The 14,300-nt window shown below is 50.1% G+C and overlaps 5 protein-coding genes across 5 annotated transcripts; 3 read left to right on the top strand and 2 right to left on the bottom strand.

Annotated features, from left to right (window-relative positions):
* Window positions 1-734: 734 nt before the first annotated feature.
* Window positions 735-2,018, bottom strand: J4E82_003170 (uncharacterized protein; the record flags this gene model as incomplete). The annotated part of the gene is made up of 5 exons (XM_051729459.1): window positions 735-1,082; window positions 1,133-1,391; window positions 1,438-1,595; window positions 1,643-1,827; window positions 1,883-2,018. 5 exons carry the CDS (start codon window positions 2,016-2,018, stop codon window positions 735-737), a joined length of 1,086 nt encoding a protein of 361 aa, XP_051590843.1.
* Window positions 2,019-4,606: 2,588 nt separating this feature from the next.
* On the top strand, window positions 4,607-6,598 carry J4E82_003171 (uncharacterized protein; the record flags this gene model as incomplete). Its single annotated transcript, XM_051729460.1, has 4 exons — window positions 4,607-5,137; window positions 5,202-5,747; window positions 5,800-6,321; window positions 6,374-6,598. The coding sequence occupies 4 exons, from the start codon at window positions 4,607-4,609 to the stop codon at window positions 6,596-6,598; spliced, it is 1,824 nt and encodes a 607-aa protein (XP_051590844.1).
* Window positions 6,599-8,742: 2,144 nt separating this feature from the next.
* J4E82_003172 (uncharacterized protein) lies at window positions 8,743-9,843 on the top strand (the record flags this gene model as incomplete). The annotated part of the gene is made up of 2 exons (XM_051729461.1): window positions 8,743-9,084; window positions 9,136-9,843. The coding sequence occupies 2 exons, from the start codon at window positions 8,743-8,745 to the stop codon at window positions 9,841-9,843; spliced, it is 1,050 nt and encodes a 349-aa protein (XP_051590845.1).
* Window positions 9,844-11,313: 1,470 nt separating this feature from the next.
* J4E82_003173 (uncharacterized protein) lies at window positions 11,314-12,562 on the top strand (the record flags this gene model as incomplete). The annotated part of the gene is made up of 4 exons (XM_051729462.1): window positions 11,314-11,496; window positions 11,545-12,003; window positions 12,055-12,293; window positions 12,346-12,562. 4 exons carry the CDS (start codon window positions 11,314-11,316, stop codon window positions 12,560-12,562), a joined length of 1,098 nt encoding a protein of 365 aa, XP_051590846.1.
* A 690-nt stretch (window positions 12,563-13,252) lies between these two features.
* J4E82_003174 (uncharacterized protein) lies at window positions 13,253-14,130 on the bottom strand (the record flags this gene model as incomplete). The annotated part of the gene is made up of 3 exons (XM_051729463.1): window positions 13,253-13,560; window positions 13,654-13,933; window positions 14,077-14,130. 3 exons carry the CDS (start codon window positions 14,128-14,130, stop codon window positions 13,253-13,255), a joined length of 642 nt encoding a protein of 213 aa, XP_051590847.1.
* Window positions 14,131-14,300: the final 170 nt, after the last annotated feature.

Consider the following 14,300-nt stretch of genomic DNA (forward strand, 5'->3'; position numbering starts at 1 on the left):
TTGTAAACATGGTGCTGGGTAAGTAGGCTATGCAACCATACGGAGACTGAAAGGATTCGAAAATCGGACATTCGGACATTCGGAGTTGAGTAGATAGTTTGTGATATTAGACTGCATTAGCAAATTGTAACTTGCTCGCATCTCCTCTGCACGTCAAATGCCGTGTAATATACTCTCGTACATGACATTATCTGGCCCCAATCTGTAATCCTGCTGCTCTCAGCGAGCTACTAGGCAAGATACTCAGGTAGGTACAGAAAAGCCCCATTGGACGCTAGTTATCCAACCTCTGTATCTTCCAGCAGCCCAGGTTCAAGACATGCTCATCTCCTTAGATCTGCATACACTATTCAATCTACAAAATTGCGGATCCGCTTACTAGAAGAACCAAAAAAAGAAAAAGACCAAGATCAAGACTCAAAATCAAGACCCAGAGATTACGTCGTGAGATCGTCAAAGTATTGGCGAAGATGGAAGAAGTGGAGAAAGGGATATCAGGGGTATAAAATGGAATGGGCCGTGGAAATCGTCTCTCCTCGTCCACTCAAAGTCTGTTGCTACTCCGGGTCCGGCCAGGTGGACTATCCAGTTCTAGGGCAGGTGGGTCGATCGGCAGCGCGGGGTGGGTATGCGTCCCTGGCTTTCGCTTGGGCGAGCGAGCGAGCGAGCGCTCCTCCCTGCTGCGGGTGTAAGACCACGACAATGGCTCCGCGCAAGGCGTCCATCAGTGATTATTATAGTATCAGGGCGTTAAGGTTGCGCTGGACAATCATATCTTGTACGGATGCCATGGTGATCTTGAGCAGATTCGTGTCGGTCGCGTTCGTGTAGTGAACGTAGACCTCTTTCTTGGGCTGTCGCACGAGGTTGCGGAATTTGTTTGCGAAGAACTCTTTGCCTGCCTCGACATCTCTGTCGCCGCCAGTGTAGTCGGAGAATGTCCTTCTGATCGGGCTCATTCCGCCTGCAATCTTCTCGGTGAACAAATCGATCTTGTTGAGGAAGAGAATAAGCGCCGACTTTTCGAAGTACTTGGAGTTGGATATGGATTCGAACAGCATCAGAGCTTCGTGCATTTGATTCTAATCTTGTTAGTGGGCGTACGGCTATACGTTTCAGGAAGATAACTTACGCCGTTCCTGTCTTCTACCAACACGTGGTCGTATCCACTGATGGCGACAAGGAAGAGCACGACTTGCACGTTGTCAAAGACGTGAATCCACTTCTTTCGCTCTGAGCGCTGGCCACCAACGTCGACCATCTTGTATGTCAGGTTGCCCAGCTCAAAGATGGTCTCGGAGATACCGGTTGTCCGTAATCGCGTGCGCAGGATGTCTTGGTCGGTGGGGAGGAAGTCCTTTTGGAACAGGCGGTCGATGTTCTGGAAGAAGCTGAGACTGTTAGTCGGGGTAGTCGAGTAGGCCATACATGACGTACTAATTCAAGTTGTCGTGCAGCGCATACTGGTTGCCCTTGAGTATGGTGAGCTGCACGCCCTTGTCGGCCCAGAGGGAATTGAAGGCTGTGTAGAACTCCTCGGGCATGGGCTCCTCGGTGCCAATGTCGGGCGCAGAGTTGACCATCTCGGAATACCGCTGCGGTTTGTTAGCATTGTTCTTGGGCAGGCGACGGCTGAGCGTACAATGTTGTCGTCGTCCTCAAAGTCTATGTCGTCTTCTTGCATGGCCGCGTAGATGGTCTGGAAGGCCGAGACCAAGTTGTTGAAGATGGTAGCCCGCCATGTTTTGCGCTCAAGACTCTGGAAGCCGCCAGCGTTGATGATGCGCATCTGCTTGAGGACGGTTGATTTGCCGCTCTCACCGGCACCTGCACTCTTGTCTCAGTCACGCTGCATCACCGGATTCCTAATTGACATGCATACCGAGTAGCAACAGCTTCACCTCGCGCTCAGCCCGCTTCCGGTCGCCTCGGAGATTCTTCTCGATCTCGGCATTCTTCCTGGACTCCGGGTCGGTAGCAGAGGGTTTTCGTCCGAAGCACATTATTGCCGGTGCCATGTAATGGCAGAGAGTGACGTGGTAGAGAAAGCTAGAGGCAGCTGTGATGGAGAGGAGGAAGTCGCGACACGCTAGAGATGGGCTACGAGCATACACGGAGTCCTGTAGCGAAGTTGCAGTCGAGGCCTACTTCTGGTGTCAGCTATGGTCTTAGCCTGCGTGACTCGCGTATGGTAATTGGAATGAAGGAGGGTGACGCTACCGGATGTCGGGAGGGGGTGCAGTCAACTGGTGTTGTGGAGGGTGCTAGTGAGGGCAACTAGGCAATGGGGTGCGCGACAGAACGAGGGACGAAGAAGCAAAAAGTCTATGTCAATGAACAGGCACAGCAAACGAGACACTATGCACGACTAAGAAGCTAAGAAGACGACAGAAACAGCCGGGACGGTATGGGACTGGTCTAAGAAATAACGTGCCCAGGTGCTTTGCCGAAGAATCCCTGATCTGCACCGTTCGCGGACCCAGCTGGGCGGGCAGGGTGATATTAAATGTCTTTCCCGCGACACGGCAGCCAAGGGCAGGTCGAGCGTGCGCAGGCCCGACGCGTTCGGATGTCCATCCTGCTTTGGGCTGCGATCTGCAGCAGCAACGTGATGGTCGACGTGAAAGCCACGAGACGGCAAGTTGGCGTGACGATCGATTCCCGCTGCATCCAAGTCTATTACACGACTACTCCCCCGGCTAGGAAGCCTGCTGCCGTCGCATTGAAACATGACTAGAATTTCACTCCCCAACCTGATGCTTCGGACCTCTACCGGTGCCTCAACGTTTCACTGGTCCGCGGTAGGGGGGCATGCCGATATTGTACGCTGCTAGCAGGGCACCAGGCGAGTACAACATGGCTAGCCGTTTCTACCGGCTCGTGCTCTGCAACGCCAGCTTTTGCCTGCCTTCTCCTCAGAATCCTTCATGCTTCCATGTCGACTTGGACGCAGATGCTGCAGGGCAGGCGAGTAGATGCCTAGGTACAGCTTAAGCTGTGTTTCAGGCACTGAATGGCGGCTCTTTCCGCAACCATACCTCCGAAAGTGGACCCACCCCAACCCTCCAATGCTTGTCCAAGACGCCACGATTCGGCCGTTCTCCCCAGCTGCGTGTGATCGTGCCTCTGCACTGAGTCTGCTGTACGGCCCTATTCACCTCAACTTTACCAGTCTCGCCTCAAGGTAACATTCTCCAAACCCCCACTCGCATGGTTCAACCGGCCGTTCCCCATGCGCAGGTGGATAAATAGCCAGGAGCCCCCTAATCGACCCACTGCAACACATTCCACGAGCCTCACCAAAACCACAGTGAACTAGCTCCGTTCCAACACTCCTCAAAGGGGTGGACCGTGTTTTGCGCGGGTATCCGGGAGCCTGAGTGTCTGGAACTTGCGTGTCCCACCTTGAATCGACTCGATGAAGACCAAAAATATGCCTTCTGCACGCCTGCCACGACAAACTGCAATCGACCCTGACCCATCTCGAACCGAGGTGACCGTCACACAGTAAACGTCGAATGGGAACCTGACCCGTCTTCCTGGTTTGACAGGCGAGCTTCATGACGCGCCTTTTGCTTTTTGTGCTCAGCCCAGTAACCGAGGCTTAAGCCGTGTCTTGCCACCAGCTCTGTCAGCACTTTTTGTTTCTTTGAGGGGAAGTTGATCGTATTTCAAGTTAGCCATGGTGCTATTCCGTGTTGGGTTCCACATGCAGCTTGGCGGGTTGTGGAGACGACAAGGTAAAGTCCTGGAGGGGACTGCACATCTTGCTCTCTCCACAAGTCAAACCTCCCCAGTCAGCGTTTTGTGATTTGCAATCTGGTCATACCTGCTTGATAACATGCGATAACTACATCTAAAGGATTGCCGCCACCACCAATGGATACCTGAAGCTGAGCGCATCTGGTGGTGCCATCAGTTGGCTGCTTCAAGAACGAGGAGAGTCGTTGTTTACATCTCTTATTCCCGAGGTCAATTTCCACATTTTCATCAGCATTCATGTCTCGCTCTCTTTTGATTCCTGCTACTTCCTCTATTGTTTTAAATTCTTCATTTTCCGGCCTGGCTGGTAGTCAGGCATACTATCAGCATCATAAATTTCCGCGACAATATGCTCTCATTAATGTCTGTTATTACCAACTTCGTGGCCTCAATATGGACAGGTCTTTTTGACAGCTGTGAGGCTGAAAAAAGGTAACGGCAGTCTCACCTGTCACATGCTCTCCTAGCACATGGCAAGTTGTGAGATAGTAGTTGATACATGTGTTCCTTTGATCGTCACTTCACCGTGAGGAAACATGTTTTTGATTAGGCCACGTCTGTCGGCGTCTCTCTCACCAACTCGCTTAAGTGGTGAGAGCACCTACCTGAGTTGCTGCCGTGATGCGAAGCGCGACTGCCCTCCATTTTCTATCAACAAAACCTTCGTCAGCTTCACCCCACCAACAACAAGACCGCACTCCGAAGCTGCAAACTGAGCCGTACCAAACTCTTGCGATTCTCTATCGTCCATCGTAAGTCATAGATCAGCTATCCAGGCATGTCATCCGTGGAGTGTAGCACGGTAGGCTCTGGCTGACCGTTGTGTGTAGCAATACGTCCAATAATGGCGTCTGCACAGTCTTACAGCGGCCCGATTTCCCTCGGACACTCCAAGTATGCTGATCCTTTGCGGAGGAAAGCAGCATTGGCCGCATCCGCATCCGTCGCTGCCGTTCCCACTGCCGATACCGCCATGGCCACCAAAGAGCAGATCGCCGCGTTAAAGACCGGCCATGTCGCTCTCGACGTAGCTCATCACAACGCCGATGCACAACTCGCCATTTCCCAGGGTAACGTCTTAAAGGAGGAAGTTGCCAAACACGCCAAAAAAATCTCCAGAACTGTCTCAACCACTGTCACCAACACGCGCCGACTGCTAGAGCTGATCCGTGAAGCGTTGCCAGATGCGAACACTTCGACTCTCAACGACCTCTGGGATGAGTTGGAACAGCTTTTTGCTGCGGCAAATGAGGCCAAGGAAGCGTTGCCCGCATTCCTTGAGAAACAGCGCGACAACATGAGCTTGTACCACAGCTCAATGGTGAACGAGGCCATCAAAGACACACAAGATGAACTGAATATTCAGCATAAGAAGGTCAGCGATACTCAGAAGACTCTTTGTATCTGTGAGAGATCGACTAACGTCATACACAACATAGGTCAACATCCAGCACAATCTCATTCTTGAGCACCAAGAGGCTTTCCTTGCGTACAAGGAGCAGACCTCCAGCAAGCTCAAGGAGCTCGAAGACCTCCAGGAGCGCGTTTCACGTCTCACACTCGAGAAGGGCAACTTCCGTACGGAGATCGACAAATACATGCAGCTGTTGGAGGAGGAGCGCTCAACGAAGGCTGAAGATCTCCGCAAAGTGACCGGTATAGAGAAGGAGCTTGAGACTCTTGTAGACTCCAAGAAGCAGCTTCTCGCTGAGAGCGACACCCTGCGCAAAGCTCTCCAAGACGTTCAGACTAAGATGAAGTCTTCAGAGCAGGAGATTACTGATCGATTCACTACCCAGCTGAAATCGACTGCCGACCTATTGGCAAAGGAAACTCAAAAGACAACCGCTTTGAACACCATGATCAGCCAGCTGAAGGGAGGCGAGAGCACTGCCAGGCTCGATGCTGATAAGTCCAAGAAAGAGAACAAGGTGTTGAATGAGAAGTACGCCCACCAGGCGGCTGAGCATGCACAGACCTTTACGGTAAGTAATGTTGCTATAGCAAGTCTAACAAACCATACTAACGTATTCGTAGAAACTCAACGAGCAAACCAAGCAAATTGAAGGCCTGAAGATTGATCTCGAACGTCACCAGAAGGAGAATGTCGAGCTGCAGCAGCGCCTCATCAAGCTTGCCAACCTCGAGGAACAGATTACTGGGCTCAGCCAAGAGAAATCAACCTTGTCCGAACAAGTAAGCAGTCTCAGTGCTGAATTGGACGCTAGCAAGAACGAGGAGAGCAAGGCCAACACCAAGGTAGAAGGTCTTCTGAAGAAAGTTGAAGATTTAGACCAGGAAGTTGAGCAGTTAGAATCAGCTCACAACAAACTTCTCAACAAGATGAAAGAGAACAGGATGGCTGTCCAGACATCGGAGCTTCTCAAGAGTGAGAACACCAAACTCAAGGCAATGATCGAAGAGCTCAAGGCTTCCAAGAGCACTTCATCTGCCGTAGGCGGCTCTTCGTCTCCAAACGATGAGGAGACAATTCGTGGTCAAGATAAGAAGATTGAGGATCTCGAAATCGCTCTACAGGAGTGGACTGATTTGGCCAAGGTAAGCAGCCGGTCAGCAAACGATTATCAACTAATACTGACTTGCTATATAGCGCTCTTATAAGGAGTACAAGGAAATGCTTCCCACCTACAAGAAGGCTGATCAGTTGCGCCGAGACGTCGTTGAGAGGGACGCGACTATCAACAAGCTGGAACTGGAGCTTGCTGAAGCCAAAGTCTCCAAGACCAACGGCGTAGGATCTGGTGTTAGTGGTGGTAACGATGTCCGCTACTGGAAGCAGAAGTACGAGACACTTCTGCTCTCCGTTGGTAACTAGATGTGAGGGCGTTTCGGTCCTCTGAGAACATGGGTGATGAACTTGCTACAATAAAGCGGGCGATAAGACGTGATTGATGAAGGCTGTTCCTGAAATAGTGTCATCGAACATAGCTGCTAGAAACCAATGCATGCCTTCCAGCCTTTCTGTTCTCCATTGCAAGTTACCCTTGTCTATATTGCACTAGTCTGTGCATACCTTAGTGCAATAGGAATGTCGGAAGGACGTGGAATTGCTAACATAGTCGAGCTTACGTGAGTCTCAATTGAGCGAGAGTCTTGAGTAGCGAGTAGCGATACGAAAGTCTTTCTGAATGCGCAGGGGCAGGTTTGGTTCCGCGGTGGGGTTCACGTCTCCAGTTCGATTACGTCGCACCCCCAAAAAGCCTTCCGTGGGTTCATCTGCAGCGGATGCGGCCATTTTAGGAGCCACGTTAGCGTAAATGTGGGACATTCTGGACGATTCTTCAGCCCAGTCGCCCACATCGTCTTGTACAATACAAATTAAACCTATCCACGAAAAGCCCAGACCCAGTCAGGGAGTTACAATGATCGTGTCCTAGAAGGTTTTAGGGATGTTTTCCAATATATGGATTTCAAGTGCTGCTTGCGGATATGTATTCGGGTCACACAAAGATTTGCAATGTTCGGATTTCTCCAGCAGTGCGATAGCATAGCGTATGGCACATCCAGCAACAGAAGTCTCAGGTTTCACGGAGACAAACACATTTAGAATTTCTCGCGTCTATGAGTCGTTTGTGTAATTTGAGCCGAGAAGAGGTGCGGGTCTGGCACAAGGGTGATTATTTTGGTAGTCGTGCAACCAGCTCCTCAATCGAAGAAAGCACATATCAGAATCTGATTCTGGTACAATGTGCGGTCTTTAGCCAACCCATAAAACTGAGTCAGAACGAATGTAAGTCTTAGCGCCAAGCGACCCTCAGGTAGAACCGAGAGAAGAGGACGCTCTCTGTATGTTAAATTGCCTCCGTCCTGTTGTTGTCAACTTATAGACTGTCATATTGCGAAGATATCGTACGTTGAGTAGAATAATACATCTCGTCATTAGTGTCTCTACCACTGATGCGAACAACAGGGTTTCCATGAGTCGATACACTAACCCGCATGCCACCAAGAAACTTGCTTTGAAGGGCTCTTTCACCTTCAACCATCTGAAGACCACGATATAGAAACTTACAGGAGATGCAGCCAGCTCTTAAACATCGAGATACAGTGCTTATGGCAACATAGCGCTTGACGTTAATTTCGGTGGACGTTTTGAAGTTGAGCCCATTGTTTTAATGCGCATCATAGCTGGTTCCATATTCCTCACCATCGTCTTCGATTAGGTCAAAACTCCAGCGTCCGTCAATCTGAAGCAGATCGTAATTCAGCTCATCCTCCTCAGGCAACACATCGTGACTGAACACATTTTTTCGTCGCACATAGACCTTGGGTCCTGGTCTAATCCAAATTGCATTCGTTCGGTATGGATACATCTCGAATGGACGTTATGCTAGCCGTGGCTATCATTACCAATCTCGGTAACGAGTCGGAGGTATTGACGATCGCGTCGGGCCGATCGCGTGAACAGATATTTCGAGTCGGCGGGACGTGAGTTGCAAGAGAAGCTGTGAAGCCGAAGGATTGAGCTTGAGAGTGCAAAATGACAAGCGAGTCCAGGGGCCATGCGGGGGTCTGACACCAGATGATTAGCGTGCTTATTCGCGTCGACAAATATAGCTATCTGAACCATCCACCTACCTCTTCGGATCCTATCTCGATAGATGACAATCCCATACTTAGCTTTCAAGGTCGACGGGAGTTGTAAAGTATGAGGTCGATCAGGTGCAATTAAAGTCAAGGACAACCCAAGATGCAGGTGCCTTCCATCGCACTTTCACAAGCCAATATATCCAAAGGCCGATTCCGTATTCGGATACATTCTGCGAAACTCCTGCAGTCAGCTTACACACTAAACACCACCCTTTTGCAAAGATTGATAAGAAGACCTAGGTAAGTATATAACAATATGATTGCCGGTATCTACCTAGGTCACGAATTCATCAAACTCGTGCCGTTGAGAATAGTCTACTACTGTCGACTCGATTTTAAGCTTCGCACAAATCCACATCAGCTCTCAGAATGAGCAACCGAGCTGCATTTTTGGAAACTGCAAAGGGTGAATTTCGCGTCTGCGATGCTGATCTAGCAGAGCCAGGAGAGGGCGAGGTACTTGTCAAGGTTCACGCCTGCGCCATACAACCAGCAGATGCAAAATGTGCGAAGTTCTCAATGATCCCTGTAGAATATCCTGCAGTCCTCGGTAGTCCTGTTGCAGGTGTTGTGGAGGGTATCGGACCCGGCGTGAGCAATGTCACCATTGGCGATCGGATAGTGTGCGGCACAAAGATCTTCTCGCACAAGAAGGCTAAGTACGGTGGCCTGCAGCGCTTCACCATCGTTGATGAGTCTGAAGTCGTTGAAGTAAGTGGACTGAGCCTGATCAGACCGTTTCTTTGCTAAGCATCATGCCAGATTGGCGACACTGAGTTCACCCAAGCTGTAACTCTGGCTTCGTACACGCCTCCAGGAGCCTTGTTCGCCACATCAACACTGAACATGCATCGCCCCACTATACCAGCCTCTTCGCTGCCGGAAGGCGAACAGGAAAAGAAGATTCTTATCTGGGGAGGATCTTCCGCTATGGGATCTCTATCCATCTCCTACGCGAAAACAGCCGGATACACCGTCATCAGTACAAGTTCACCACACAATTTTGATCTTCTCCACGACTGTGGTGCAGACTATGTCTTCGACCACAGCGACCCAGCAACCGTTGGTGCAATCCGCGATCTCTTTCCTATTCATTACTGGTTTGATACCATCGCACTCAAGCCCTCACTATCCACTCTTGTCAAGATACTCGCCCCAGTAGACGAGCCAGTTACGAAGGCAAACATCCTTACCTTACTGCCGCTGGTTATGACGGGTATGAAGGCAGAAGACTTCCCCGAAGGGATTACGACGCAATTTCATCGTTTCTCTACGCATGCACCGGAGAATGTAGAGTGGCATGAGTATTTCCTCGCGCGTGGCGGGTTTCTGGAAAAAGCTATCAAGAATGGAGTACTAAAGGGTGTTCCAGCGGAAGTCATCGGCGGCTTGGACAACGTCGCCGAGGGTATCGAGAAATTGCACAGCGGAGTCAGCGGCAAGAAGATTGTTGTCCAACCATGGGTGTGATAAACGGCTTATGCCCTTCGCTGCATTGACAACTGTACGCCCTGAAAGCATGCTACATGCCTAGAAAAAATGACAAATTGCAAAAGCCGGAAGACGGAAAGAACATCTCAAGAAGCTGACAGGAAAACAGGATGAGAGCAAGGGACAGATTAGGACTGGATCGCGGAACAATAAGTTCCATTATACACACTGTAGTCTTCCCTTCAAGCCTCGGGTGTGGAGGAATCTTGCATACTTCCGATTGTAATTTCCCTGCCATTAGGATCAGTATTAGGCACACTTTTGAGCTTGCTGTAGTGTTCTGATCCGACCTCCGCTAATCGCGTGTTTACATCCGATGTAGATTTGAAAGCATGCCTTGAAATTGGGACGCTGAACTGAGAAAGGAGAAGGGAGGTGTTCGTGGCACGCCCGACACGATGACGTCCATGTTCATGCCTTCGGATATGCCTTACCCGTTTGGAAATAGCGCATCGGTTGTTGAACTTGGCATCTGTCAACTTGAAACAGGCCTCTCTCCCCCTTCCTCGCGACCCCTTCCTCGCGTTTTATCGAATTCGCGTTCAGCACTGCCAAAATATCCCAACAGCAAAGTCTGCGCGCTGGGGATGCTGGTCATTACTGGACGGCATAACTGCGGTATTCCTGGGGGCTTCCCATCCCTTACCATCCGCTCGGCGCAGCTGGCATCGTGATGCAATGCGTCGATTTAATTTCGAGCCGCTCCAGGGATTACTTGGGATTGCGAATTCTCCGCCAGTACACAGTTGCAGTGGCGTATCCGGCACTTGGCCAGTTCGCAGCAACGCCCGCACGCCTTTGCGATGTATACACGGCATTCTCCATGTTTCGCATATCTGTGAAACCTTGTCATACCGCGTGGCAGTAGCTATGGCCAACGCTGATCTATATGTCAAAACATCGCTTAAAGACCTTACGAACAGTTTCTGTTTCTTCTTCCAACGGGTCTAAACAACGGGGAGCTTCCGCGTCAGCCCACGCCATGTGCGCCTCATCAGCTAGTTTCTATTTCAGTTAGTAAATACGGCCTTCCCCAGGATCCATCGGATTTCACAGCTGTTATCGTGTGACGCCGCCCGAGGCTTGACTACTACCGGGATAGTGGTTCCACCAATCGTCCTTCTGGATGGGACTCATTTCAAAACCTCCGAGTCTGGAATCTCAAGCAGATTGATGTTGGCTGGGCTGTGATCAGTACTAACAACAGGAAATCCGTGTAATCCTTGCACGGGGATGTGCAAAGGTTGATCTAGCTGTGCCGCTTCGCACTTTACGGCGCTTCTTGTCTGTCGTTCCTTCTCTTCACCACCCCGGTCATCCAGTGCAGAGTGCCGGAGCATTCGTTCGTTCGTTCTTTAAACTTTGTAGGTCTGCGACTACATCACGCTCTTTTTGGTTTTTCTTCATTTCGCTTCTATGCCGTATCCCGTTCCGACCGCTGGGTAAAAGATGATCTCCCGTCGAAACCACGATGATTCTGGTCACCATTACGTGGATCCTTCACTTCAGCTGAACATTGGACTATGGACACTCTTCGCTGGCGCATCGCTCTTCCTCGCGCTTCGGATATGGATCAAGATCACTCGTCGCCATGGTCTCTGGTGGGATGATCATATTCTCCTTATCTCATGGGTAAGCATATGTACTGTCTATAGATGACGGTAGCTGACGGTGTTATAGGTCATACTAGCTGTCAACAACTCCATAATAACCACCGAGTTCGCCACGGGCTATGTGGCAGACAAATGGGACGATCGCATGCACATACTCATCAACATTACTTCCTGTGGAACCCTGATCAACCAATCCCTCACGAAATCGGCTTTCGCTGTCACTCTACTGAAGCTGACAAAGAACTGGGGTCAATGGATACTATGGTTCATCATCGGCAGTATGAATGCTTACATGGTGGCCAAGGTCGTTCTACAATGGGCGAAGATCTGCGAGAAGCCATCCTACGACGTCTGGTACCGCCTCGACTTTTGCCTCGACGGGAAATTCAGAGACGATTTCAAGGAAGGTGGCAATGTTTACAACATCATCATGGACTTTATACTCGCTGTCTTCCCCTGGGTCATCACATGGAACCTCGACATGCGCAGAGTGGAAAAGGTTGGGCTTTGCGTTGCTATGAGTCTGGTACGTTGTTGTTAGTTCAGTCTCAAAACACAATCACTAATTTTCGGATAGGGAATGTTGGTCGCAGTCGTTTCCGCTGTACGTACAGGTTGGAAAGACGAAGGCAACGAGAAGGACGAGTGGTACTTTTGGCGCAACGCGCACTCCAACATCTGGTATTCCTCTGAGATCGTCGGCACCATCATTGTTCAGTGTATACCTGTCTTGAGACCTCTTTTGCGGGACATCAAGACTTCTCTTACTTCAAAGAAGCTTGCGTCCACTGCAGAAGGGACACAACGACGCAGCCGGTACGTCTTTACTCGCTGCTTTCATCATCGCAGAATCACTAATATCACACAGAGTCCCATCTCTCTTCGGTTTCGGTTTCGGCCCTGGCCCGACCATCGGCACTAAATCTACACACAAAGCGCACATCTACTCCAATGGACGAACTACTGTTGACACGAAAAGCGAGGCCTATCCCGACTCGTGGGACACTCAGGGTATCTACCAGAAGAGGGAGTTTGAGCTAACTACTATGGAGGTCAAAGCGCAGAAGAACCAAGAAATGGTGTAGCTAGTAACAGACATTTCCGCTATAAACGGCCCTTTAGTACTGGCTGAGATAGAGAATGGAGACGCTTCGCTGCGATCGATATGAGCGCCACGTGCACTGAAGTGATCTCGGCCATATAGGTGCTACGACTCATTTAGAGATTGGGCGGCGATGCCCATTGATTCAGTGCGGATTTCGTGCTATCTCGCATAGACTAGTATGGTATGATCAGAGGACGATCACAATCTTGGTAATACCAAAACGGTGACATCAAACCATAATGGGAACAGGAGCAACACGTTGGATATAGCGATTGACTCTCGCGATCGGATTATTCCATACTCTGTCATTCGTTACGTCTTTGCAGCCGAACGTCTCTCCCCCATTTCATGAAGAAGAGGTTATTTGTGGGGTATATATTCAAGGAAGAGATGATATTTCAGTGACATTGATGATCTACAACGTCGTTGAACCTCGCAAGACACGGGCTAGCTATTATATCGCATCCTGACTTATCAACTTGCTCCCCTTGGACCTGCTTGGGATAGAACCTAACCTTCTCATGTGGTAAGCTTCTAGTTCGAAGAAACTCAGAACTTTATAGCGCCATACCTAGAGAACAGACATTGATGCATACGAATATCATCCCAACCTTCTCTTTTCGTCATCCCAGTCCTTGTAGCACATCTTCGCGAACACCCATATTCCCCGTCATCTGATACTCCTGACCAGCTCCCTCAGATCTCCACCTTCTACCCACTTCTCCTCGCCACCACCGCCAACACCCAATCCACCACCGCCTCCTCCACTAACACCCCACCCCTCCCCTACATCACCTATTACCCTCGCCGGCTGGCCCCCAACCACAGATCCCGACGCGATTACCATATTCGGTGGCACGACAGTATGCGGCAGTATCTTGACGTTCTCCTTAATGATGGCAAAAGCACCGATACTGCAGTGCTGGCCAATATGCACATGTGAGGAAATGGAGATAGCTTGTATAGTCGAGTTTGGTCCTGCGCAACTTGTTCAGCTCAGCCGTTCGCAAGACTTACCCCATCTTAGACGAGACGCAGCAAGTAAAAATTAGAAGAATGATGTCAACATACCAACAAAAACATTGTCTCCAATCTTCATAGGGTAATAATGCACCTGGCCTCTGCTGATCCGACTTGGTGGCTTAATCACGCTTCCCTGGCTAATCACCGTACACCGCCCGATACTGATGCTAGTCGGTGTTACATCTTTCCCCGAAGAAGAGGGTGCAGAGCGCGTAGGGTGAAGGTCGCCACGCAGTTGAACGTCTGCCATAATGACGGTGCGGCCTCCTAGTGTGATGTTGGCTGTTCCGGTGATGGCGCTTCGCCTCGAAACTTTGTTGCCAGAGTCCTGTGGAGAGGAGTTAGTATAAGACAATTTATACGCTATGCGATCATCAGAAATCGACGCAGTGAAGGTGGTGGTGACGGCGAAGAGCAAAGAGTACGTGGGATAGTTGTTGATGTCAATTGTTTATGAGGAGGTAGACATACGGTCTCAATGTATTCCCCCTTAGGTGCGGCTTTCCGCGCTGCTGGCCGTGACATCTTCACAATGAACACCGTGGACTTGTTTGATGCACTGGTTTCTAATCAAAGTTGATGACAAGTGAGCTGTTTAGACGGTACTGCGATTGTGGTTGTCGTGAAGGATGAGTGAGATCGGAAGGTCTACGCGACCCAAGCTCCAAAATTAGCCAATCAACGCGTCGCGCGCC

This window comes from Alternaria postmessia, assembly GCF_024291825.1.
Source record: "Alternaria postmessia strain BMP 2775 chromosome Unknown scaffold_13, whole genome shotgun sequence".
Classification (NCBI taxonomy): Eukaryota; Fungi; Ascomycota; class Dothideomycetes; order Pleosporales; family Pleosporaceae; genus Alternaria; species Alternaria postmessia.